This window comes from Gymnodraco acuticeps, unplaced genomic scaffold (genome assembly GCF_902827175.1).
Source record: "Gymnodraco acuticeps unplaced genomic scaffold, fGymAcu1.1, whole genome shotgun sequence".
NCBI lineage: Eukaryota > Metazoa > Chordata > Actinopteri > Perciformes > Bathydraconidae > Gymnodraco > Gymnodraco acuticeps.
Window position 1 is genome coordinate 1 of NW_022992115.1, and position 25,640 is coordinate 25,640.

A 25,640-nucleotide genomic window follows, 5' to 3' on the forward strand; every position below is an offset into this window, starting at 1 on the left:
CCTTAGCTTTCCTTCATTTCTTTAAAAAGTTATTCCTAAGCATAGTAAAATGACTTCTGTCATGGCTTCCTTTCGTTTTGATTGCAGTTTTGAAGACTAGATCACGTTCTTTCATTCGTCTGAAAATATCCTCATTTATCCAAGGGACAGTGTGTTTGTTATTTCTATGCTTGATTTTGCAGTTGAAGTTGTTAATAGTCCTCTCTAACGTTTTTGAGAACATTTTACTGTCTTCTTCATGGTCTATTCCAGGCAAAATATCTTCCCATTTAATCTGTTCAACAGCATTTGTAAAGGTCTCGTATGTTTTTGGGGATTCCACAAGATTCATATTTCCTGACGGAAGGGCTAAAACGCTTATTGGTTAGTTTCCTGGCGACTAAAGTTAAAACCCAGGACGTGAAAGGCTGCTGTGGGGGCGGACTCATGCTGTGGGGGCGGACTCATGCTGTGGGGGCGGACTCATGCTGTGGGGGCGGACTCATGAAGCCAGGTCTCGGATAAACACAAAAAGTCTAAATTGGAGTCCATTAAAAGATGATGGACTTGCTCACTTTTAGATTTGATGCTTCTTATGTTCAGATGTCCCCCTAAAAGGCCCGATGCCTTAGCTTTGGGATCCCAGACTGTTCTTGAGTTATTGACGGTCTGAAAGAAATTCCGGTTCCGGTTCTTTCTGATTGCCGGGTTTACCTGCTTCCTGTTTACATTTGGAGTGTTAATGTTTCCAAATGCACGTGGATTATTACAGCCAGAGAAAGTGTTGTATTGAGTGTCATGCGGTGGTACAGCAGCGTCCCCCTCGCCCCTCATGGTGGTCCATCGTTGTCGGTCAACCCCGAACAGCGCCGCTCCGCTCAGCCCACAGCCAGCCGCCTCGACCTCCGCTGCTCTCCCGACACCCGGGGTAAGCCAAACGTCACTCCGTAGGAAAGTTGTATTGAGTGTGCCGTCCGCGGTGATGTTGGCTTCAGCGTGGTTTGGACCAGGACACGGATGATCAGTGCGTTGCTTTGTTGAAGTCAAGTTGGTGGCTTTGTATTTCTTTCCAGTCGTTTGTACTGAGACGGGAGAATGAGAGACACTGCTAGAGTGTGCTTGTACTGAGACGGGAGAATGAGAGACACTGCTAGAGTGTGCTTGTACTGAGACGGGAGAATGAGAGACACTGCTAGAGTGTGCTTGTACTGAGACGGGAGAATGAGAGACACTGCTAGAGTGTGCTTGTACTGAGACGGGAGAATGAGAGACACTGCTAGAGTGTGCTTGTACTGAGACGGGAGAATGAGAGACACTGCTAGAGTGTGCTTGTACTGAGACGGGAGAATGAGAGACACTGCTAGAGTGTGCTTGTACTGAGACGGGAGAATGAGAGACACTGCTAGAGTGTGCTTGTACTGAGACGGGAGAATGAGAGACACTGCTAGAGTGTGCTTGTACTGAGACGGGAGAATGAGAGACACTGCTAGAGTGTGCTTGTTACTGAGACGGGAGAATGAGAGACACTGCTAGAGTGTGCTTGTACTGAGACGGGAGAATCAGAGACACTGCTAGAGTGTGCTTGTACTGAGACGGGAGAATCAGAGGACACTGCTAGAGTGTGCTGGTACTGAGACGGGAGAATGAGAGACACTTGCTAGAGTGTGCTTGTACTGAGACGGGAGAATGAGAGACACTGCTAGAGTGTGCTTGTACTGAGACGGGGAGAGAGGAGAGAATGAGAGACACTGCTAGAGTGTGGCTTGTACTGAGACGGGAGAATGAGAGACACTGCTAGAGTGTGCTGTACTGAGACGGGAGAATGAGAGACACGCTAGAGTGTGCTTGTACTGAGACGGGAGAATGAGAGACACTGCTAGAGTGTGCTTGTACTGAGACGGGAGAATGAGAGACACTGCTAGAGGTGTGCTTGTTACTGAGACGGGAGAATGAGAGACACTGCTAGAGGGTGCTTGTACTGAGACGGGAGAATGAGAGACACTGCTAGAGTGTGCTTGTACTGAGACGGGAGAATGAGAGACACTGCTAGAGTGTGCTTGTACTGAGACGGGAGAATGAGAGACACTGCTAGAGTGTGCTTGTACTGAGACGGGAGAATGAGAGACACTGCTAGTGTGCTTGTATTGAGACGGGAGAGTGAGAGACACTGATAGTGTGCTTGTACTGAGACGGGAGAATGAGAGACACTGCTAGAGTGTGCTTGTACTGAGACGGGAGAATGAGAGACACTGCTAGAGTGTGCTTGTACTGAGACGGGAGAATGAGAGACACTGCTAGAGTGTGCTTGTACTGAGACGGGAGAATGAGAGACACTGCTAGAGTGTGCTTGTACTGAGACGGGAGAATGAGAGACACTGCTAGAGTGTGCTTGTACTGAGACGGGAGAATGAGAGACACTGCTAGTGTGCTTGTACTGAGACGGGAGAATGAGAGACACTGCTAGAGTGTGCTTGTACTGAGACGGGAGAATGAGAGACACTGCTAGAGTGTGCTTGTACTGAGACGGGAGAATGAGAGACACTGCTAGAGTGTGCTTGTACTGAGACGGGAGAATGAGAGACACTGCTAGTGTGCTTGTACTGAGACGGGAGAATGAGAGACACTGCTAGAGTGTGCTTGTACTGAGACGGGAGAATGAGAGACACTGCTAGAGTGTGCTTCCCATGTCCAACGTTTCCATGATTTTGGTTAGTTTGCTGGTGCAGCAGATCAGCATTGTTTGCATATGTTTTGTAGCAGGTTGATGTCAACAGGTCTTAAGAAATTCGAAAGTAATACATATATTAAGAGAGCCGTGAATACACCTGCCTCACCTGCCGACGCCATTTTCCAGGGGAGTCTGCACACTCACAATACTCCATTCTGATGGGGCATTTCAGAGGTTGTTAAAGGGGACACATGGTGATGTAGAGAAGACATCACTTAGTGAGTCTCCAGACACACCGAGGACACATGGTGATGTAGAGAAGACATCACTTAGTGAGTCTCCAGACACACCGAGGACACATGGTGATGTAGAGAAGACATCACTTTGAGAGTCTCCTGACACACCGGGGACACATGGTGATGTAGAGAAGACATCACTTAGTGAGTCTCCAGACACACCGAGGACACATGGTGATGTAGAGAAGACATCACTTAGTGAGTCTCCAGACACACCGAGGACACATGGTGATGTAGAGAAGACATCACTTAGTGAGTCTCCAGACACACCGAGGACACATGGTGATGTAGAGAAGACATCACTTTGTGAGTCTCCTGACACACCGGGGACACATGGTGATGTAGAGAAGACATCACTTAGTGAGTCTCCAGACACACCGAGGACACATGGTGATGTAGAGAAGACATCACTTAGTGAGTCTCCAGACACACCGAGGACACATGGTGATGTAGAGAAGACATCACTTAGTGAGTCTCCAGACACACCGAGGACACATGGTGACACACGGTGATGTGGAGAAGACATCACAAAGAGAATTTTGCATAATATGAGACCTTTAATACTCGACAACACACCGCTACTAAGCATTTACAGAAAACCTTGTTCAGTGCTGCCGTTGTTTTTAACTTACGTTTTTGTTGTCTCAGTTCAGCAGAAGGTACGCAGTGGGTCTTTTTTTCTTAGTGGAAGCAATACGATCATTTAGAAGCCAGTAAAATAATAAGTCAAGTCGTTGGTTTGTTTAGTATATGGCCGTGCAGCGAGGAGTCACTATCGCCCTAAAGACATGAGTGATTCTGGAAGTCAGAGACGATGACCCGATGTTCCTGATGTTCTAGATGTTCCAGATGTTCTAGATGTTCCTGATGTTCTAGATGTTCCCGATGTTCCCGATGTTCCCGATGTTCCAGATGTTCTAGATGTTCCCGATGTTCCCGATGTTCCCGATGTTCTAGATGTTCCCGATGTTCTAGATGTTCCCGATGTTCTAGATGTTCCTGATGTTCCTGATGTTCTAGATGTTCCCGATGTTCTAGATGTTCCTGATGTTCCCGATGTTCTAGATGTTCCTGATGTTCCCGATGTTCCCGATGTTCTAGATGTTCCCGATGTTCTTGATGTTCCTGATGTTCTAGATGTTCCAGATGTTCTAGATGTTCCTGATGTTCTAGATGTTCCCGATGTTCTAGATGTTCCCGATGTTCCCGATGTTCTAGATGTTCCCGATGTTCCCGATGTTCTAGATGTTCCCGATGTTCCCGATGTTCTTGATGTTCCTGATGTTCTAGATGTTCCCGATGTTCTAGATGTTCCCGATGTTCCCGATGTTCTAGATGTTCCCGATGTTCTAGATGTTCCTGATGTTCCAGATGTTCCTGATGTTCTAGATGTATAGACCTTAGCTGACTGAGTGTGTTCGTTTCTCAGAGGAAGCTGACGATGACGACGACCCAGAGTACAACGTCCTGGAGGACCTGGACGAACCGGACCTGGAGGACTACAGGACGGACCGGGCCGTGCAGATCACCAGTAGGTGTTGTGGACCGGGTTTGGGTTTAGGTCCGGGTCTGGACTACATGTTATCCCTGCCTCACCCTCAGAGTTAACCCATCTTCTCCTCTTACAGAAAAGGAGGTGAATGAGCTGCTGGAGGAACTCTTTGATACGGTGAGTTCAGGGACATCAGACCCGTCTGGTTCTGAGTTCAGGGAGAACGGACCCGTCTGGTTCTGAGTTCAGGGAGAACTGACCGTCTGGTTCTCAGTTCAGGGACATCAGACCCGTCTGGTTCTGAGTTCAGGGAGAACTGACCGTCTGTTTCTGAGTTCAGGGAGAACTGACCGTCTGGTTCTGAGTTCAGGGAGAATTGACCGTCTGGTTCTGAGTTCAGGGAGAACTGACCGTCTGGTTCTGAGTTCAGTTCAGGGAGAACTGACCGTCTGGTTCTGAGTTCAGGAAGAACTGACCGTCTGGTTTTGCGTTCAGGGAGAACTGACCGTCTGGTTTTGCGTTCAGGCAGAATGGACCCGTCTGGTTCTGAGTTCAGGGAGAACTGACCGTCTGGTTCTGAGTTCAGTTCAGGGAGAACTGACCGTCTGGTTCTGAGTTCAGGAAGAACTGACCGTCTGGTTTTGCGTTCAGGGAGAATGGACCCGTCTGGTTCTGAGTTCAGGGAGAACTGACCGTCTGGTTCTGAGTTAGGGGGGAACTGACCGTCTGGTTCTGAGTTAGGGGGGAAGTGATCGTCTGGTTCTGAGTTAGGGGGGAACTGACCGTCTGGTTCTGAGTTAGGGGGGAACTGACCATCTGGTTCTGAGTTCAGGGAGAAAGGACCCGTCTGGTTCTGAGTTCAGGGAGAACGGACCCGTCTGGTTCTGAGTTCAGGGAGAACGGACCCGTCTGGTTCTGAGTTCAGGGAGAACGGACCCGTCTGGTTCTGAGTTCAGGGAGAACGGACCCGTCTGGTTCTCAGTTCAGGGAGAACGGACCCGTCTGGTTCTCAGTTCAGGGAGAACGGACCCGTCTGGTTCTGAGTTAGGGGGGGAACTGACCGTCTGGTTCTGAGTTAGGGGGGAACTGACCGTCTGGTTCTGAGTTCAGGGAGAACGGACCCGTCTGGTTCTCAGTTCAGGGAGAACGGACCCGTCTGGTTCTCAGTTCAGGGAGAACGGACCCGTCTGGTTCTGAGTTCAGGGAGAACGGACCCGTCTGGTTCTCAGTTCAGGGAGAACGGACCCGTCTGGTTCTCAGTTCAGGGAGAACGGACCCGTCTGGTTCTCAGTTCAGGGAGAACGGACCTGTCTGGTTCTGAGTTCAGGGAGAACGGACCTGTCTGGTTCTGAGGTCAAGGACATCAGACCCATCTGGTTCTGAGTGTCTGGTTCTGAGGTCCGTCTGTTTCTCTCCACAGCTTCAGGAGGAAGTGGCCGCTGAGGAGCAGGAAGAGGAGGAACCGTCACAGACTGGAGCCAAGTTCAACGTCCCTGCAGCTCTACGGTAACACCTTCAGTCCTCACACCTCTACATTATATAAACAAATGTACATCACACAGACACATGTACATCACACAGACACATGTACGTCACACAGACACATGTACATCACACAGACACATGTACATCACACAGACACATGTACACAGACACATGTACATCACACAGACACATGTACATCACACAGACACATGTACATCACTCAGACACATGTACGCGACCCCAGGGTCTGCAGGCCCTCCTCTCGGGGCGGTGCAGCAGAGAAGTGCTGTTACTGTTTGGGTGAGGAGGGAGAGAAAGCTCCCCTGCTGGAGTCTCTCCACTGAGCTCATGGAGAGCACTCCAGCTGAGGGGAAACATGTTGATCCATCAGATCTCCATCCAGAGAGCACTAAAGCATTCTGCTACCACAGAAGCACAGTCAGATGTGCTCATGTTGTTCTTCCTGCTGGAGATGATGATGATGATGATGATGATGATGATGATGCAGAGTGATGTGGATCTCCTCTTCACGCAGCTTCACAGGAAGTGGTTTTCCTCTCTGTTGCAGGTTCGAGGCCCCGTTAGCCAGCATGCTGACGGAGCGGCGCAGGACCGTCAGGAAGCAGTATGAGGCCCTGCAGCAGAGGAGGGCCCTGCAGGACTCCACCAACCAGCACCGGGACCTGAAGGGCCCGCCCAGCCCACAGCCCAGCCCACAGCCCACCACCTCTATCATAGTCCTGCAGAGAGGCGTCTGCCCCCCCCTCCACCTGGACCACACCCAGAAACTGCAGCTGCAGCAGCAGATCCAGCAGGTACTGAGACCTGACCAGGCCTGGTCCTGAACACACTCCTCATATATAAACACCTCGTCTTTTTCACAATATGTTTATTGGTATTTTCTTATTGAACAACAACCAAAAACTGAGGTTACCTAAGGCTATCGCTATTGGGTTTACCCTTCTGCGCCCCGGCCAGTACTGAAAACACTTGTAGTCCACGCCCACCCGCTAGGTGGGCCCCACCCTCGGGCCTCCTTCCGGTATAAATAGGGAGGTTGCCCGGCGATCTGCTCCCATACAATATAACTTTTCTTCAGCTATTCGTAGAGCCAGTGGGGCCCAGCGCTTAGAGGGCTGCGCCATTACTCATAGAAGCTGGGTTACAGTTAGGTAACCTCAGTTCTATTTCGTATATGGCTTCGCCCTCTAAGGCTATCGCTATTGGGTTAAGGGCGAAGCATGATGTAGTCTGCGCCCCACTGGGTCCGTCCAGCACTAGAAGCACAGACATACCTGCTTAATAACACCCCCCTGCCTGTTGTGCCATGCGTAATGGCACATCCCCGTCCCTGGAGAAAACATACCTGTTTTCCTGACGGGGTGAAGGCTGGGAACAATACATACCGACTGCTGTGAGAAAGTAGAGACGAAGGTCCCACCTTGTCCTGCGATCATAGAGGGGGAACAGCCGTTCTCTCCGTGTCAGCCAGGTAGGAGAGCTCTCAGCTGGATCCCTGACGTCACTCACTCTGACCAGGCACTCCCTACGAAGTGTGTCAGAGGAAGGGGAACGTCCCTCTCCTACGAGGGGAAAAAGGGCCGCTCTCTGTGTGCCGCGAGGCAGGAGAGAGGCGCACAGCTGGATCCCTGACGTCACTCACTCTGACAGGACACCCAGTACAGGGCGTGTCAGAGAGGAAAGGGAGACATCCCTCAAATACAATTGAATAAATGAACAGGGGGAAGACCAAGATGCAGCCGTGCAAATATCTTCCACTGACATTCCTCCGCGCAACACCGAGGAGGAGGAAATTCCTAAAAGAGTTGTGATGACCTTATAGGCATGAAGCCGGGTTAGGGCGTAAAACAGCTGAACTGCATCTCCATGGATCCGGAGACATGACGGAGCCACCGGGAGAGCAGACAGATCACCCTTTCCTCTGATAGAGCCAAAAGTAGTACTACTTTGGCTGAATACAGTTAAGGGGAACCTGATCAGGTTCAAATGGGGTTTTTCTTTAGTGCGCGTAACACCAAAGCCAAATCCCACTGAGGCGCCAGTGTGCGTGACACCGGTCTAAGTCTCCATACTCCTCGCATAGCACGGCTGCTGCGTTCTGCGAGCCCCTCGGTTAAATTCGCCGGAAATAACACTGTTCCTGGGATAACGGGAGTGTTTCTTGCATCCCATGGAACTGCTGGGGGGAGAGGCTTCTCTGTGATGTGCCGTAATGGTCGTCATGGTGACGTGCCACGCCCTCGCCGCTGCTGCCCGTGAAGCAAAAAAGCTGCGAGGGAGTTTCCACACGCTGCATTCCACTCGGTCTCTCATCATGAGGCGCGTACACGCCCAGAGGACCAAGGACTTTAGTTAATATTTTATAATCACAGCAAAGAAGGCTGATTGGTCTATAGGAACTACACTGTGAGGGATCCTTGTCTTTTTTCAATATCACTGAAATTGTTGCTTGAGAGAGTGTTGGTGGCAATTTACCATTAACCAGTGATTCTTCATAAACCGATTTTAAAACCGGCACAAGTTTTGAGGAATATTCCTTATAAAACTCGATGGGAAACCCATCCGGACCTGGTGCCTTCCCTGTACTAGACAGTCTGATTGCGCCTTCTATTTCTCCAACCGTTAATGGCTGCTCTAAGGAGCACTGGGAGTCTGGTGAGAGTTTTGGAATATGTAAGGAATCCAGAAACGACTGAATTTCAGACGAGTTAACATCTACCTCTGATTGATATAAAGTAGAATAGTATTGCTTAAACTGGTCATTAATTATTTGGGGATTATGCGAAGTCGAATCGGCACCTGTATTGATCCTTGGGATCGTTTGTCCAGCCGCCTGCTGCTTGAGCTGAAGTGCGAGGAGTCTCCCTGCTCTGTCCCCATGTTCATAGTAAACCTGTTTAGTTTTTAAAATATGTTTTTCAGCTCTCCACGTCGAAAGTGTGTTAAATTCAGATTGAAGCAGTATTTTTTCTTTAAAAAGATCTGCCGTGGGCAAGAGAGCATACCGTCTATCAACATCTGCAATGCTGTGTGTCAGTTCTTTAAGTTTCTTAGATCGCTCTTTATTTTTATGTGCAGTGTATGAAATAGCCTGTCCCCTGATGTAAGCTTTTAGGGATTCCCATAGAACACTCCTCGAAATATCCCTGGTGTCATTAATTTCTAGAAAAAAGTCAATCTGGCCACTGAGGTAAGTTTTAAAGTGTTCATATGAAAGCAAATGGGGGTCTAGACGCCAGGTGCGTTGGGGTGCTATATTACCAGGAAACATCATATCCATTTGTACTGGACAAATGCTGATAACACAATGCTGGACAATGCTGATAACACAATGCTGTGGTACTGGCTCCTGGGGATTAAGGGAAGTAATTGGTCATCTACAATGAAATAATCAATCCTGGAATAGCTATGGTGGACAGGGGAGAAAAACGAAAATTGTTTAGTATTAGGATGTTTTGCCCATGAAGGAGTTTATAGCTATCGCAGATGTTGACAGGGTACTATCAGGTCTAGGGTTGGATCTGTCAAGGCGGGCATGGAGAACGCAGTTAAAATCACCACCCAATACCAATTTATAGGTATTGAGGTCAGGGAGGGCTGAGAAGAAGTTTATGAAAAACTTTGAGTCATCCCAATTCGGTCCATAGATGTTAGCCAATATTAAAGGAGTATTAAACAACCTGCTAACTGCAACAATATATCTACCATTGGGATCAGATACTATTTCAGGGAGTTCAAAAGGTATCCCCTTTCTAATTAAAATTGCTGTGCCCCTGGTTTTGTAATCAAAACGCGAGTGATACACTTGTCCAATCCAACTGCATCTTAGTCTCTTTTGGGAGTTAATATTCAGATGTGTTTCCTGCAAAAACATCACATCAGGCTTCAATGATTTTAAATGGGCAAATATTTTACTCTGTTTAACCATATTATTTAGGCCTTTGACATTCCAGCTGATGAAAGAGAGTGCACCTTGTTGTTTATCTACAGCATCAGGAGCCATAACTCTGCCACTGGATACATGGTCTGGACTTGAAAGTTGGCAAAATCTGAACACATATGTGCAATCTTGGGTTAAGGCATGAAACAATAGAAAAACAAAAAAGTACCATAAAACAGACAAAAGTTAAGAAAGTAACAAAAAATAAACTCTTACCATCCTGGATCCCCGGGTTGGTCTTCTTAAAGCCTGAGACTGCCCTACAAACACTCGTCCTACTCTTAGGCATATAACACGTCAAGACTAACCTAAACACTCGACTGAACTGTGCAAGGTCAGAACAATATGAATTTAAATGAAACATGGCCCTTCTCATAGCACCGACATTGCTGCACTTATGTGGTCATAACTTAAAACAGCCTTAAACACCTACAGTTGGGAGATATAAACAGCTATAACTTGAGAAAATCTGCATTGTTGTAATTTCCCTGACTCATTGTCCATAGTCCACACATAAAGTGCAACCAACTGTAGTGTAATTAACAGTCAAAAATGTAGTCATTGTGACACAGGCTGTGACATTATCCTGCAGCTCCAACAGTACCTGTCATGGCCCCAATATTGATTATCACTCTCCCTCCGGGTCCCGCGGGTGCAAATCTGTCTCAATGTAGTGCTTTGCCTTGGTTGGGTCTTCAAATGACTTTTGCTCTCCAGCTGAGGTTGTGATTTTAAGTGTGGCTGGATACACAAGTCCATACTTCACACCAGGGCATCTGCGCAGCAGCCCCCGGACCTCAGTAAATGCTGCCCTCCTTTTCCTCACCGAGAGCGTGTAGTCCGGGTAGATGTAGAAACGCTTGCCGTTGTGGAAGATGGGCCCCGCTCCCATGGCTTTCCGTATAATATCTGCTTTCTCCTGAAAGTAGTGGAATTTAATGATGATCGGCCTCGGGGCATCCCCATCAGCTGGTTTCGGCTGCAAGCCCCTATGTGCACGGTCAAGCGTCGGTGTGTAGTCCAGGCTCAGAGCATCCTGCAGTAGTTGAGCTATGGCTTTCTCTGGTCGAATATTCCCAGTCCCTTCCGCCACACCGACTAGTCGACAATTATCTCTCCGTTGTCGAGACTCTAGATCTTCGGTTTTGTCCACCAACTTGTTTACTTGTGAGGACAGCGTAGTAACTTTAGCCTCGAGTTCCACTACCCGGTTAGCATAGCAATTAGCCCCCTCCTCAAGGCCTTCAATACGCGTTACGAAAGTTACGTTCTCCTTCCTAACATCTTCAACAACCTTAGTAAACTCTGTGCGCACATTGAAGATTTCTGATCTTAAGTCCCTCGACAGGTTGTCTATTTTGGTGTGCAATTCACCTACAGCCGCCGTCACTGTTGAGTCGATCTTAGTTAGCACACACTGCTCAGTCCGCTTTAGGGCGGCCATGATTGCCTGTGTATCCGACAGCGGCTCCGCCGACCCGGCCTCGTCTTCCTCAGGCGAGTCCGCGGCGTTTGGGCCTGGTTTCGGTCTTTGACTCCTCTGCATTTTTTTAGAGTTTTATGTACAACCAAATCAAAACACGGTCACTTTTAGATAGCTGAGCACTTTAGAGACACATTTGCCCCACGGGAATGAGAAAAGAGGCGAAAATAACTTTTTAAATGTTCCTTCCAAGCAGAGCTCAGAAAACTGCGTCCTCACATGTCGCTGCTCCTACGTCCCCCCCAAGGTTGTGCTTTTGAAGAAGCGGTTTTATCACTGCTACTTTGAATGATTGTGGAACATAGCCTGATAATAAAGACATATTCATAATATTTAATAAAGAAGTGCTAATTAATGGAAAAACTTCCTTCAACAGCTTAGTTGGAATTGGGTCTAACATACACGTTGATGGTTTAGAAGAGAGAATCATTGAATTTAATTGTTCAAGGTTTATGGCTGAAAAGCATTCTAGTTTACTATCTAGTGTAATATTAGAACTTACGTTTCCGGGAGCTGTTGATAACACTATACTGGTCAAAGGCAAGAGGTCATCAATTTTGTTTCTAAGAGTAACAATTTTATCGTTAAAAAAGCACATCAAATCATTCCTACTGAGTGCTATGGGAATAGAAGGCTCAATCGAGCTGTGGCTTTCTGTCAGCCTGGCTACAGTGCTGAAAAGAAATCTTGCATTATTCTTATTCTCATCTATTAATGAAGAGTAGTAGGCTGCTCTCGCTTTACGCAGTGCTTTCTTATATTCATTGAGAGTAATATGCCAAATTAAACGAGATTCTTCAAGTTTAGTGGAACGCCATATCCTTTCAAGTTGTCTCGACTTTTGCTTTATTGTGCGGGTTTGGGCATTATGCCATGGAGCTAATCTATGTTGTTTTATTTTCTTCTTTTTCAAAGGAGCAACAGAGTCTAACTTTATTCGCAGCGCATCTGTAGCACTATCAACAACATGATCAATTTGGGGTGGTGTACATTTTGTATAAGTTTCCTCCCTTACATGCAGACATGCTATCGAGTTAAGTATTGGTGGAATCTCTTCCTTAAATTTGGCTATAGCACTAACAGATAGGTTTCTGCTGCAGGAGCTTTTGACTAATGCTTTGTAGTCTCGTAACAGTACTTCAAAAGTTACTAAGAAATGGTCGGATAAAGCAGGATTATGCGGTTCGACTAATAGTTGCTCAATTTCAATACCATAAGTCAGAACAAGGTCGAGAGTGTGATTATAGCAGTGGGTTGGTTTATTTACCAACCCACTGCTATAATCGGAAACCAACAGAATCTAATCTAATCTAATCTAATATACCTCCATAACCTTGCACACCGTGAGTCCCCGCGCCCCCAGACTTAAGCACTTCCCCACGGACTAAACCCAGATGATCACACCCTACAGAACCTCATGCCCCTGGTAACCCTAAGAAGGGGGTGGATTTTGCGGTGCTTTACCGTCCGCCCATCGGCATCCATATTCGGCCTTATTAACGGCACCACCACCCCTTCTGTGGAGGATATTCTCATGCTCCTGGTAACCCTTTAAATAGTCTGATACTACCAGGGCTCATCACTGCACTTTACAAGCCAGAAATAATGTTTAAATGGTCCGGAAAAGTGTTTTTAAACGTCTGGAAGAGAGTTTTAGCCTCATTTTGCACGATATCATTTAACATTGAACCTCTCCTGGAAATGCACAGAATATGTGCATTTACAGGAGAGGTTCAATGTTAAATCATATCGTGCAAAATGACAGGCTAAAACCCAGAAATAAGTGTTTCAAAGGCGGGAAAAGTTGTTTAAAATAGTCTGATACCTCCAGGGCGCATCATCGCATTTTACAAGCCAGGGAAGGTGTCTGAATCCTGGGTAAACTTTGTTTAAATAGTCTGATACCTGGCACTGTATCAACCCCTGGGAACCTTCAAGGTTATATTCATGTTTTATTATTTATTTAATTATCACATGATTTTTACAAAAACAGTATAAACAGTATACACAATATACATAATAATAACATGATAAAAACATGATTATCAGGGGCCGGGGGGCCATATTAGCCGTCTAGCTTGTACGGTGCACCGGGGAAAACAGGTTGAGTCCACGACCCCTGCCCCCTCAGGAGTATCAACCGGCCCTGAAGAAGAGGTATCGCTGCTCTCCGCCCCTGAGCCCTCTTCGGAGGTATCTGACGGCGGTAGAACTCCTTCCGATGATGCTGCTGCTGCTGCTGCCGCCCTGAACATGGAGCGGATCTTCAATCCCTCCTTTATTCCAGGCGTATTCGCGTAGAACCGGTCTGCAGTGCTTACGTCGCGACACATAAACCTGGCGAGAATCGACCTGCTTTCTGGATCTTGGTGATGCTTGATATTGTCAGCCAGGACAGTGCGCAGGATTGTGAAGGTGACGGCTGTTTCTAGCCCAGCATCAGCCCAAGCCCTCTTCAAGTGAGCGTTCAGGTTCCTGGAGGCATGCTTCCCCGTTGTGAAAAGGATGAATTCATTCTGAGGACCCGACAAGCCCTCTTTTTTCCCCATCCACCGCATGACCCAGCTGAACTCCTTTACTGTAAGCACCAGCTGTGCTTCGCCAAATGTCTTGGCAGTCTTGTGATCCTGCACATGGATGATGTAGCCCTCAGCAGTGCCCCTTCTGTCCGCCTCCAAGACCTCAGTGTTGGTCATGTTTGCGTACACACCCGGACGGTGGCCATACAGGAGGCTCCAATGGAGGGTTAGATAGCCATATAGCAGGTACTGGGTGATTGAGGTCGGGTTGCAAGACATCAGGTCAAGGAGATCAGGGATGCGCTTCTCAGCGGCCGCCATGGCGGCGAGAAGCTCCGCCTGGCTCGGCAGACGATCCAGCTTGTTTCTCTTCACCTTAAACTCGTGGACAGTGAAAGACTTTTTCAAGTCGTTCATGTTGGCTTTCACCTCTCTGATGATGTGGGTCATATCAGACTGGGTGAGCCTTTCCCCCGGAGCTTTGACTCAGACAAGTACCTCAGGAAATGGTTCACATTCTTCAGGAACAACAGCGATGTTGTGACTGCCCTGGCCCGACTTTACAATATACTCGCTCCAGCCACGGACCCTCTCCGTGTCTTTTAGGAACAGCCAGTCTGACAGCCGGTTAACACCATGGGCCATGAATACGAGGAAGTTCTTTATCCGGCTGACCTTGGACAGACAATTTTCTTTCCGTTTTACTGTCGGTGTGACACCCTCACAATGATGCCTGTATGTCTGAATGTACGTCTCCATGCTTTGAGGCAACGTGATTTCACGCATGGTATTCCCCCGTCCCCTCCCAGTGGACCAGTGAGGAGAGGGCCAGTCCTCATTACAGGAGGCTGCTGGGGGCCGCATGACAGTCTTGACCGGGGTATTGAGAGGGGTCTGACTACCAGTGGCTGCTGGGGACCGCATGACAGTCTTGACCGGGATCCTGAGAGGGGTCTGACTACCAGAGGCTGCTGGAGACCGCATGACAGTCTTGACCGGGGTCCTGAGAGGGGTCTGACTACCGGAGGCTGCTGTGTTTATGCCGGAGGTACTTGAGATTGCCAGGCCCTTAAATCGTATACATTCTTCCTCTTCCTCAAGCACAGCAGCAGTGGCACTCTGCTGCCTGGGTTTTAGCCCCTTTTTCAGCCTGGAGCGCAGGGTCTTCACCTCATCAATGAGGGCATCCTTCTGAGCCCTTAATGCCACATTTTTCAGCATCACCTGCCTGCAGTCCTCTTCGTCACACTCAGTATGTGGGGAGAAGGGTGGAGGGTGCACCGGGTATTCCTCCTCATTGTCTATATCCAATGATGTAGCCATTCCAATGATGGGATTAGTCTCTCGGAGGTCATGGAGCAACTGCAGGGCCACACTATGCTTCAGCCTTGCCAGGACCTGATGTGCTTCATCTCGGGATAACTCCTCCTTCCTATTATACACACATGCATTTCCAAACATTTGGACTACCAAATGTATTATCTTTTCAATTTACACACGGCATCTATTGCACGTCTGTCCGTCCTGGGAGAGGGATCCCTCCTCTGTTGCTCTCCCTGAGGTTTCTCCCATTTTTCCCTTTAAACTGTGGGTTTTCTCCGGAAGTTTTTCCTTGTACGATGTGAGGGTCTGAGGACAGAGGGTCTGAGGACAGAGGGTCTGAGGACAGAGGGTCTGAGGACAGAGGGTCTAAGGACAGAGGGTGTCGTATTGTCATACTGATATTCTGCACAAACTGTAAAGTCCACTGAGACAAATGTAACATTTGTGATATTGGGCTATACATAAACATTGATTGATTGAACTCAGGGTGGTCATGGTACACGGACCAAGGGAGGACTTGGGTTACCACCGGGTTAAATGGTCCCACCTCCGCGGCGCTGGTGATGGCAACTGTGACCCGCTCCGTCACTGACAGCCGACACACACACACCAAACATTTCCTGCTCTCTTCTGTCAAATGAACCATACAATTTCTTATTTATTTTAAGTTTATTTAAATATGGGGAATGATTGTGTTAAGAGGTGGTTAACCTGTTTAGGTTTGGGTCGGATTCTTTTGTTGAAATGTGGTTTTGAGTTGATTGTGTCACCTGTTGACGGTGAGCCTGTGGGAGGGGCTATGGGGTCAAAAGGGACGGTGTTGGTTCCTTGTTTGTTTTGGACTGTGTCACTCGGAAGAATGTTGCAATGAAGGCAACAGTTGGGACATGTTTGGGAGTTGGTTGCAGAGAAGGCAACCCAGAGCATGTTTACTCTAATGAGTGAGGGACGGCCTGCTTGTGGATTTTATTTTGTTGTCTAACTTGTGCTGGTTCGCTATTTTTTTATTTGTTGCTGTTATAAATAAAGTTTTGGAGCGTAACCAAACCGACTAGGCCAGTGTTTGTGAACGGACAATTAGAGCCCCGTCACAGCAACATTGTGTCCGATGCATCAATTAATGGTGCCCCGACCGAGAGGGTTTGGGGTGCCCCGGAACCAGGCAGTACCCCAGCAGGAAACACGTTTTATGGTTAAAGGAGGAAAGAGTGATAGAACCGGGGTAAAGCAAAGAAAGTGTCCGACAATAGGGACTTGTGAGGCGGCCAGAGAGTCTGTCATCTTTCGGTCCTATCCTCCAGGCAATGCGGTACCAGAACTGGGTCAAATTGACCAAAATGTTAAAAAAAAAAGTTTCAATTCATCCATCGAAAAGGGCTGAAAATGAAAAAAAGTATCCGAAAATAGTGCATCATGAGCCTGCAAGAATCCCCTGTCAACTCCCCTTGCATTCCTCCACAGTCAGAACAAGTCTGTGTTAACTTTTGGAAGAACCATAGAAAAGGGGTGAAAATGGAAAAATGTATCCGAAAAATAATGTCTCATAAGGCGGATAGAGTCCCCTGACAACTCCCCTTACATTCCTCCAGAGACCAGTTCAAAAACTTAAGTTTGGTAAGAACCATGCTAGGGGGTCTCCATGCAACAATTGTATCCGAGCCAGAGTGCCCATGGAGCGTATACATTCCTCCATGAAGTGAAACAGCCGTTTTTTTTCCGAGTCCTCTCCAAAACCGGGTTTCCTATTTCGTGCGGATAGTAGTCTGAAATGGATGAATGCATTTTTTTGATGGAGAATGGGAGGCTTGGATTCCCCTCTCCGTTGTAAGTTGCAACGGGGGAGTGGAAAAGTATCCGGGGCTTCGGCCTGAAGCGCCGAAGGGTTGAGCTTTTTTGAGCCCCTTCTCTGTTGGCACTCAGTCGTTTTTTCGAGAATTGTTTAAAACTTCATTTTTGACTATTTTAAGATATAATTGACCGTTTCCTTTACTTTTTTCTTCTTTCCACGGGTGGGGGCGCATGGCAGGTCACCTATGAGCTCCCAAATTAGGCCTGGAACCTCCAGGAATTGTGGGCTAAGCTCCATAAACTGACAAAGTCACCCAGAAATATCACTTTTATAGCCCAAAAATATATAATACAAATACATTTAAATAGTAAAAGGTACAATTGTGCTCCGAATTACCCGGAATTTGATTTATATAGCCCCATGATAGTGAATAAAAACAATTTTCATGGAAAAAAGTGTTAAAACGCCTGATTAATATGTTCGTAATGCTGGCAGCAGGTTCACTGCTGTTAGCAGCAGAGGTCGCGTTAACCGAATATTTTCCGTCTATGACCATTTTCTTTTAACAATGACGGAAAAATCTGAAAGCAGTCCGTCATTTTGACAGATTAGAACAAACTCAGAACAGCGCCAAAGCTTCCCCGCAGCGAGGCTCCAGTGTTATGCCGTGTTATTATGCATGCCCTCCAAAAATGAGATGATATCGTTTCCAAACCTAACTTTGTCGTACAGATCATTGAAATGTCTGTGAGTTGATACTATGGGCACTTGTAAATGTCTATAACTATGTAAATGTATCCTGTAAATATAATGTATAATGTCCTTTATTGTTTTATGTTTCATGTGGAACATATATGCTGCAGGTCTCCCTTGAAAAAGAGATCTATGATCTCAATGGGACCAATCTGGTTAAATAAAGGTTTGAAATTAAATGAAATTTACGCTGTGGTGCGCTCCCGCGAGGTGCAGTGGGCATGCATGACACCAGCGCTAACAGTGCACGAGCGCCACCCCCCTGTCCCTGTCACCCGTTGACAGTTCACGAGCGTGCTTCCCCCCCCCCCCCCCCCCCCATAATGGATTGTGACGGAAATGTTACGATCCTGTCCGAGGAAATCTCTAGCGTAACCTCTGGTTAGCAGGGTCTCACGCTCACAGGCACCTAGGCAGAGCTCCAGGGTGATGCACAAGGCTTTCATACCCAGCAATGAGTGTTTGAAAGCTGGGGAAAAGTGCTGTGAATACAGGGAGAGAGCAGTCAGAGAGAAGCGGGGTGTGGGACACAGAGAGCTCCTTGCAGCACATGGCTCTCCCACCCAGACTGCACCCAGAGGACAGGCTGCTTCACAGCACTTTGTAACCCAGGAAAGCAGCTTGAATCGTGGGTACCTGAGTGTTAAAAGTGCATTAAACTGTTTTAATTCCAATGCGCATTTGACTGCATAAACAGCCGGTCATATGGACAGGAAACTGTCCATTTCGTCCACATTTGACTCATGAAATGTACAAGAAGATAAGTACAGCAGAGTCACTGCTGTTAGCAGGGTCTCACACTCACAGGCACATAGACAGAGATCCAGGGTGATGCACAAGGCTTTTCTACCCTGTAATAAGTCTCTGAAAGGCGGGGGAAAGTGCTGTGAATACAGGGAGAGAGCAGCCAGAGAGAAGCGGGCTGTGAGAGCCACAGAGCGCACCCAGAGATCTCCTTGCAGCGCATGGCTCTTGCACCCAGACTGCACCCAGAGAACAGGCTGCTTCACAGCACTTTACAAGCCAGGAACAGTGATTGAATCCTGGGTATACATGTTTTAAATAGTCTGATACCTCCAGGGCGCATCACCACATTTTACAAGCCAGGGAAGGTGCCTGAATCCTGGGTAAACATTGTTTAATTGTTTAAGTGTTTTTAAATGTGTGAAACAGTGTTTTGTCACTTTCAAAACTCTCCCGTCATTGACCGGAGAAATTGGGTCGATGTTGTATTCAATCTGACCGTTAATATTCCAGTGAGACGAAGTACGTACAATGACCGGAGTGATCCCATGTTAATTTTGTCCCAAAACCGGAGCATTCCCTCACCAAGTCCTCAGTGATGGTTAACCCTAACCAAGTCCTCAGTGATGGTTAACCCTAACCAAGTCCTCAGTGATGGTTAACCCTACCCAAGTCCTCAGTGATGGTTAACCCTAACCAAGTCCTCAGTGATGGTTAACCCTAACCAAGTCCTCAGTGATGGTTAACCCTAACCAAGTCCTCAGTGATGGTTAACCCTAACCAAGTCCTCAGTGATGGTTAACCCTAACCAAGTCCTCAGTGATGGTTAACCCTAACCAAGTCCTCAGTGATGGTTAACCCTACCCAAGTCCTCAGTGATGGTTAACCCTAACCAAGTCCTCAGTGATGGTTAACCCTACCCAAGTCCTCAGTGATGGTTAACCACCAAGTCCTCAGTGATGGTTAACCCTACCAAGTCCTCAGTGATGGTTAACCCTAACCAGTCCTCAGTGGATGGTTAACCCTCAACCAAGTCCTCCGTGATGGCTTAACCCCTAACCAAGTCCATCAGTTATGGTTACCCTAACCATGTCTCAGTATGGTTAACCCTAAGCAAGTCCTCTAGTTGATGGTTAACCCTAACCAAGTCCTCAGTGATGGTTAACCCTAACCAAGTCCTCCAGTGATGGTTAACCCTAACCAAGTCCTCAGTGATGGTTAACCCTAACCAATGTCCTCAGTGACTGGTTAACCCTAACCAAGTCACCTCAGTGATCGGTTAACCTCTAACCAAGTCCTCAGTGATGGTTAACCCTCACCAAGTCCCTTCTAGTGATGGTTAACCCTAACCAAGTCCTCAGTGATGGTTAACCCTAACCAAGTCCTCAGTGATGGTAACCCTAACCAAGTCCTCAGTGTATGGTTAACCCTAACCAAGTCCTCAGTGATGGGTTAACCCTAACCAAGTCCTCAGTGATGGTTAACCCTAACCAAGTCCTCAGTGATGGTTAACCCTAACCAATGTCCTCAGTGATGGTTAACCCTAACCAAGTCCTCAGTGATGGTTTAACCCTAACCAAGTCCTCAGTGATGGTTAACCCTAACCAAGTCCTCAGTGATGGTTAACCCTAACCAAGTCCTCAGTGATGGTTAACCCTAACCAAGTCCTCAGTGATGGTTAACCCTAACCAAGTCCTCAGTGATGGTTAACCCTAACCATGTCCTCAGTGATGGTTAACCCTAACCAAGTCCTCAGTGATGGTTAACCCTAACCAAGTCCTCAGTGATGGTTAACCCTAACCAAGTCCTCAGTGATGGTTAACCCTAACCAAGTCCTCAGTGATGGTTAACCCTAACCCAAGTCCTCAGTGATGGTTAACCCTAACCAATGTCCTCAGTGATGGTTAACCCTAACCAAGTCCTCAGTGATGGTTAACCCTAACCAAGTCCTCAGTGATGGTTAACCCTAACCATGTCCTCAGTGATGGTTAACCCTAACCATGTCCTCAGTGATGGTTAACCCTAACCAAGTCCTCAGTGATGGTTAACCCTAACCAAGTCCTCAGTGATGGTTAACCCTAACCAAGTCCTCAGTGATGGTTAATCCTAACCAAGTCCTCAGTGATGGGGCATCGTACTCTTCCAACATAAAGCGATTATAAAAACCTCATTAATAAACATGCTTTTCTCTTCCAGCATGTGCAGCTGCTGACTCAGGTCCACCTGCTGACTCGCCGCGTGGACGCCCTGAACCACGAGAACTGCATCACTAAACACTACCTGGTGAGCACACACACTCACTCACTCACTCACTCACTCACTCACTCACTCACTCACTCCAGTGTTTCCCCTACCATTGTCTTGGCGGGGTGCTGCGCCCTGCCAACGGAGCCCCGCGCCCCGCCTGAGATTCAAGGTGTTTATTTTATTGAAAAAAATATATAGATATAGCACCAAATTTCAACTGAAGTAACCTATCTACGGTCACTTTTCACATTGAACATGTGCTCTTTTATTAAAGAAACTAAACGCCTATGTTATTTATCCAATGTGTGCATGTTTCAGTGTCCACTGCTCTGCGTATTCACATTCTCCCTCCGTTCCGTTTCTGAAGGGCGGGGCTCTGCTCCCCTCCCCCTAGGGGAAACACTGCATTCACTCACTCGGGAGCAACTCAGTTGTGTTACGCAGCGTCCACACGGCGGCGTGCGTTGAAGCTTGCCGGCGGGCGTGTCTGAAACTCGACCAACAACCAATCACATGAATCTCCCGCCCCGGACACACTTGAGCAGTGGTTCTCTACCTGTGGTACGCGGAGGAATCACATAACACAGACATAAAAAATACAGAAAACACAACTAAGTAAACAAAAAGACGAAAAGCTGTCACTACATTGTGCACATTTGGGACAGTAAGAAAGGTGCACTACTTATTACTGCAAGAGCAGCTGGTGGTAAGTGTGAAGATAAACTTCTGTTGTTGCAATGTTGAGGTAGAATGAAGGAGTCTGGAACCGTCGTTAGCCAAAGCACTGAGAGTTTTATTGATCACAGTACATTAATTACATACGGCCGGGAGATCATCTTAGTTTCACACTGTCCTGTGCTCCACCAAGATAATCTCTGCCCCAGAATAGACCCAACACGCATCAACATGAGGAAAGGCGGGCTCACAGAAACCCGCGTATACCTAATTAGCTATTAAATGCGAGACAATAATCTCCTTGTGTCAAAGAGATGCAGCTAGGTCTCAACCCTCCCCCACGGATATAGGAGAAGCGTTTGACCTGTGACCTCAACTTACAGAGGAGTCCTTGAGTGACTACAAGCAGATGTTTGCAGTATCACAGATTCTAAGAAACAATAAGAAGCTCTATAAACAGATCAGATTAAAATATTCTCTTACAGTAAGGACCTTCCTTAACAACTTCCATTTAAAACAGGCTATAGATGAGAGTAACAAATACGTCACTTCCGGGCAAAAATAATGGCTCCGCCCACTTTCCGGGGAAAACAACGCTGTCAGTTGAACAGTGGTCAATACAAATTCTGAAGTTCTTGCCAATCCGATCAGAAATGTACCAAAGATTTTTGGATCTTCAAAGAGCCCGATTCCAATGGCCAGACAGGCAAACAATTGCATTAAGCCATTCGAAATCGACAATCGGGCTCGATATATGGTTAAATATAGCAGTAGGCTATCGATTTTCATAGATGAGAGTAACATCTACGTGACTTTACGGCCCCGCCCACTTTTCGGGGAAACAACGCTGTCATTTGAATGGCGATCGAGCCTGAAGCCACAGAGCTCTTCTGTTACTGTCCTTTCTTCTTAGAGGAAGTAAAGAAACACTGAACTCTGGATTATTTTTTATGTTTGAGGTGCAATAAACGACACAGCAGCTTTTTGGCATGATAAAACTAATATGTTCTGCCTCGCTCATGAGAGTAACAGCTGGAGAAATTATAGCCTCGCCGACTGATTTCAATTTAACCATATATCAAGACCGATTGTCGATTACCAATGATCAAATATAATTGTTTGCCTGACTGGCCATCGTAATCGAGCTCTTTGAAGATCCAAAAATCCACGGTTTTCAAATATTTTTTATCGGGTCTTCAGTAACTCCCCCCCTCCCCCCTCCCCCCTCCCCCTCCCCCCCCCCTCCCCCCTCCCCCTCCCCCCAGGAGGAGCTGCAGCAGTTTGCCAGGCGTCGGGAGGAGCTTCTCCTCAGCAGCAGCTTCAGAGGGTGTAACCTTCAGGGGGCTCTGGACCTCCTGCGGGAGCAGACAGCGGGTCCTGGTCCTGGTCCTCCTGCCTCCTCCAGACGCTGGCTCCCCACCATGAGCCCTGCCACCAGGAGTAAGGACAGGAGTCAGAACAATCAGAACACCTTCGTCCCACAGAGAGGACCTTCACATTGTTACAGCAGAAAAGAGCCACAGACAGCTTAATGTTAACTAAGAAGCATGCATACACAAATATGAAAGATACAACAATTATAATTTAAAAAAGTTACACAATTTACAAAATACACATCTTGGTTCTGAGGATTTAGCAGCCAGGTATATATTACACAGGTATTAACGGCACATATATTGTATGTAGTTTGTTGGTATTTAACAACGTGTGTGTTCTAGTAGGGGCCGTGCTGGTTATATAGTCTGAAGTGACCTGCTGCTGTGTGTGGTTGTTTCAGCTGGTTCTGATCCTGGTTCTGTTCAGGTCTGGCCTTCCCTCTGATGCCTGCAGACGAGGCCTGGCTGTTCGCCACGCGGCCCGTCTTCCTGTACCCAGAACTACTTCCTGTCTGCAGCCTGGACCCGCCGGCCCAGACCCGACGGCGCCGCAGCGTGTACACCGCCGGAGAGGACGGGTACACCTCTTTCTCAGAACTCTGACTCTTTCTCAAAACTCTGACTCTTTCTCAGTCACACACAGTTACAGTCACACAAAGTTACAGTCACACACAGTTACAGTCACACAAAATTACAGTCACACAAAGTTACAGTCACACACAGTTACAGTCACACACAGTTACAGTCAGCGTGACAGTCACACACAGTTACAGTCACACAAAGTTACAGTCACACACAGTTACAGTCACACAAAATTACAGTCACACAAAGTTACAGTCACACACAGTTACAGTCACACACAGTTACAGTCAGCGTGACAGTCACACACAGTTACAGTCACACAAAGTTACAGTCACACACAGTTCACACACAGTTACAGTCACACACAGTTACAGTCACACAAAGTTACAGTCACACACAGTTACAGTCACACACAGTTACAGTCAGTGTGACAGTCACACACAGTTACAGTCACACACAGTTACAGTCACACACAGTTACAGTCACACAAAGTTACAGTCACACACAGTTACAGTCACACACAGTTACAGTCACACAAAGTTACAGTCACACACAGTTACGGTCACACACAGTTACGGTCACACAAAGTTACGGTCACACACAGTTACGGTCACACACAGTTACGGTCACACATCGTTACAGTCACACACCGTTACAGTCACACACAGTTACAGTCACACACCGTTACAGTCACACACAGTTACAGTCACACAAAGTTACAGTCACACAAAGTTAGTCACACAAAGTTACAGTCACACACAGTTACAGTCACACACAGTTACAGTCACACACAGTTACAGTCACACAGTTACAGTCACACACAGTTACAGTCACACACAGTTACAGTCACACAGTTACAGTCACACACAGTTACAGTCACACAAAGTTACAGTCACACACAGTTACAGTCACACACAGTTACAGTCACACACAGTTACAGTCACACACAGTTACAGTCACACACAGTTACAGTCACACACAGTTACAGTCACACACAGTTACAGTCACACAAAGTTACAGTCACACTCAGTCACACTCAGTCACACTCAGTCACACACAGTCACACTCAGTCACACTCAGTCACACACAGTCACACACAGTCACACACAGTCACACACATTCACACACATTCACACAGTCACACACATTCACACACAGTCACACTCAGTCACACTCAGTCACACTCAGTCACACACAGTCACACTCAGTCACACACAGTCACACACAGTCACACTCAGTCACACTCAGTCACACAGTCACACTCAGTCACACACAGTCACACACAGTCACACACATTCACACACATTCACACATATTCACACATTCACACTCAGTCCCACTCAGTCACACACACACACACACACACACACACACACACACACACACACACACACACACACACACACACACACACACACACACACACACACACACACACACACACACAGGGAACCCAACACACGGTGTATCATACAAATATATCTCCCATGATGCCTCTGTGCAGGTTGATGGTGCTGGCTCTGAAGCACTTTGAGGGGGGGGTGCAGCCGGATCAGCTGATCAGCTCCTACCTGCTGTGCAAGTCCCGCTGGAATCTGAGGAAACACATCCGAGAGATGAGTGGCACCAGAGCCCCCCCCCCACAGCGTCATCAAGGTGTGTGTGTGTGTGTGTGTGTGTGTGTGTGTGTGTGTGTGTGTGTGTGTGTGTGTGTGTGTGTGTGTGTGTGTGTGTGTGTGTGTGTGTGTGTGTGTGTGTGTGTGTGTGTGTGTGTGTGTGTGTGTGTGTGTGTGTGTGTGTGTGTGTGTGTGTGTGTGTGTGTGTGTGTGTGTGTGTGTGTGTGTGTGTGTGTGTGTGTGTGTGTGTGTGTGTGTGTGTGTGTGTGTGTGTGTTGTGTGTGTGTGTGTGTGTGTGTGTGTGTGTGTGTGTGTGTGTGTGTGTGTGTGTGTGTGTGTGTGTGTTGCTTTGAGGGGTCGTAAAGTCTTAATTGTATAATATATACTCTGTCCTCCAGGCGTTCCTGAGTCAGAGAGTGGTGCCCCCCCTCCCCCTCGCCTGCAGCAGGGTTCAGCCTGGAGAGCAGCGCCCCCCCGTGGAGAGGGACACCTCCATCCTGACTAACTGGTTGAAGGTGACACAGATGTTTCATTCATACTTTACACTGTTTATTAATTAAAAAGTAATGAAAACAGTTAGTTCACACATTGACACAGACGTTAGGCTCGTTTGAGACAGCGAGACGCAGACCTGCGCAATTGCAACAGCCGT

At 47.4% G+C, this 25,640-nt stretch overlaps 1 protein-coding gene across 1 annotated transcript in view; it reads left to right on the forward strand.

The window, feature by feature from the left end:
- Positions 1-4,372: 4,372 nt before the first annotated feature.
- Positions 4,373-25,640, forward strand: part of LOC117537783 (GON-4-like protein) — a gene marked incomplete at its 5' end in the record, with an annotated part of 45,280 nt that continues 24,012 nt past the window's right edge. The window contains 9 exon segments of the mRNA XM_034203130.1: positions 4,373-4,474; positions 4,572-4,612; positions 5,856-5,941; positions 6,489-6,735; positions 20,689-20,775; positions 22,680-22,854; positions 23,218-23,368; positions 24,877-25,028; positions 25,387-25,484. Coding sequence (XP_034059021.1) covers positions 4,373-4,474; positions 4,572-4,612; positions 5,856-5,941; positions 6,489-6,735; positions 20,689-20,775; positions 22,680-22,854; positions 23,218-23,368; positions 24,877-25,028; positions 25,387-25,484 — 1,139 coding nt within the window.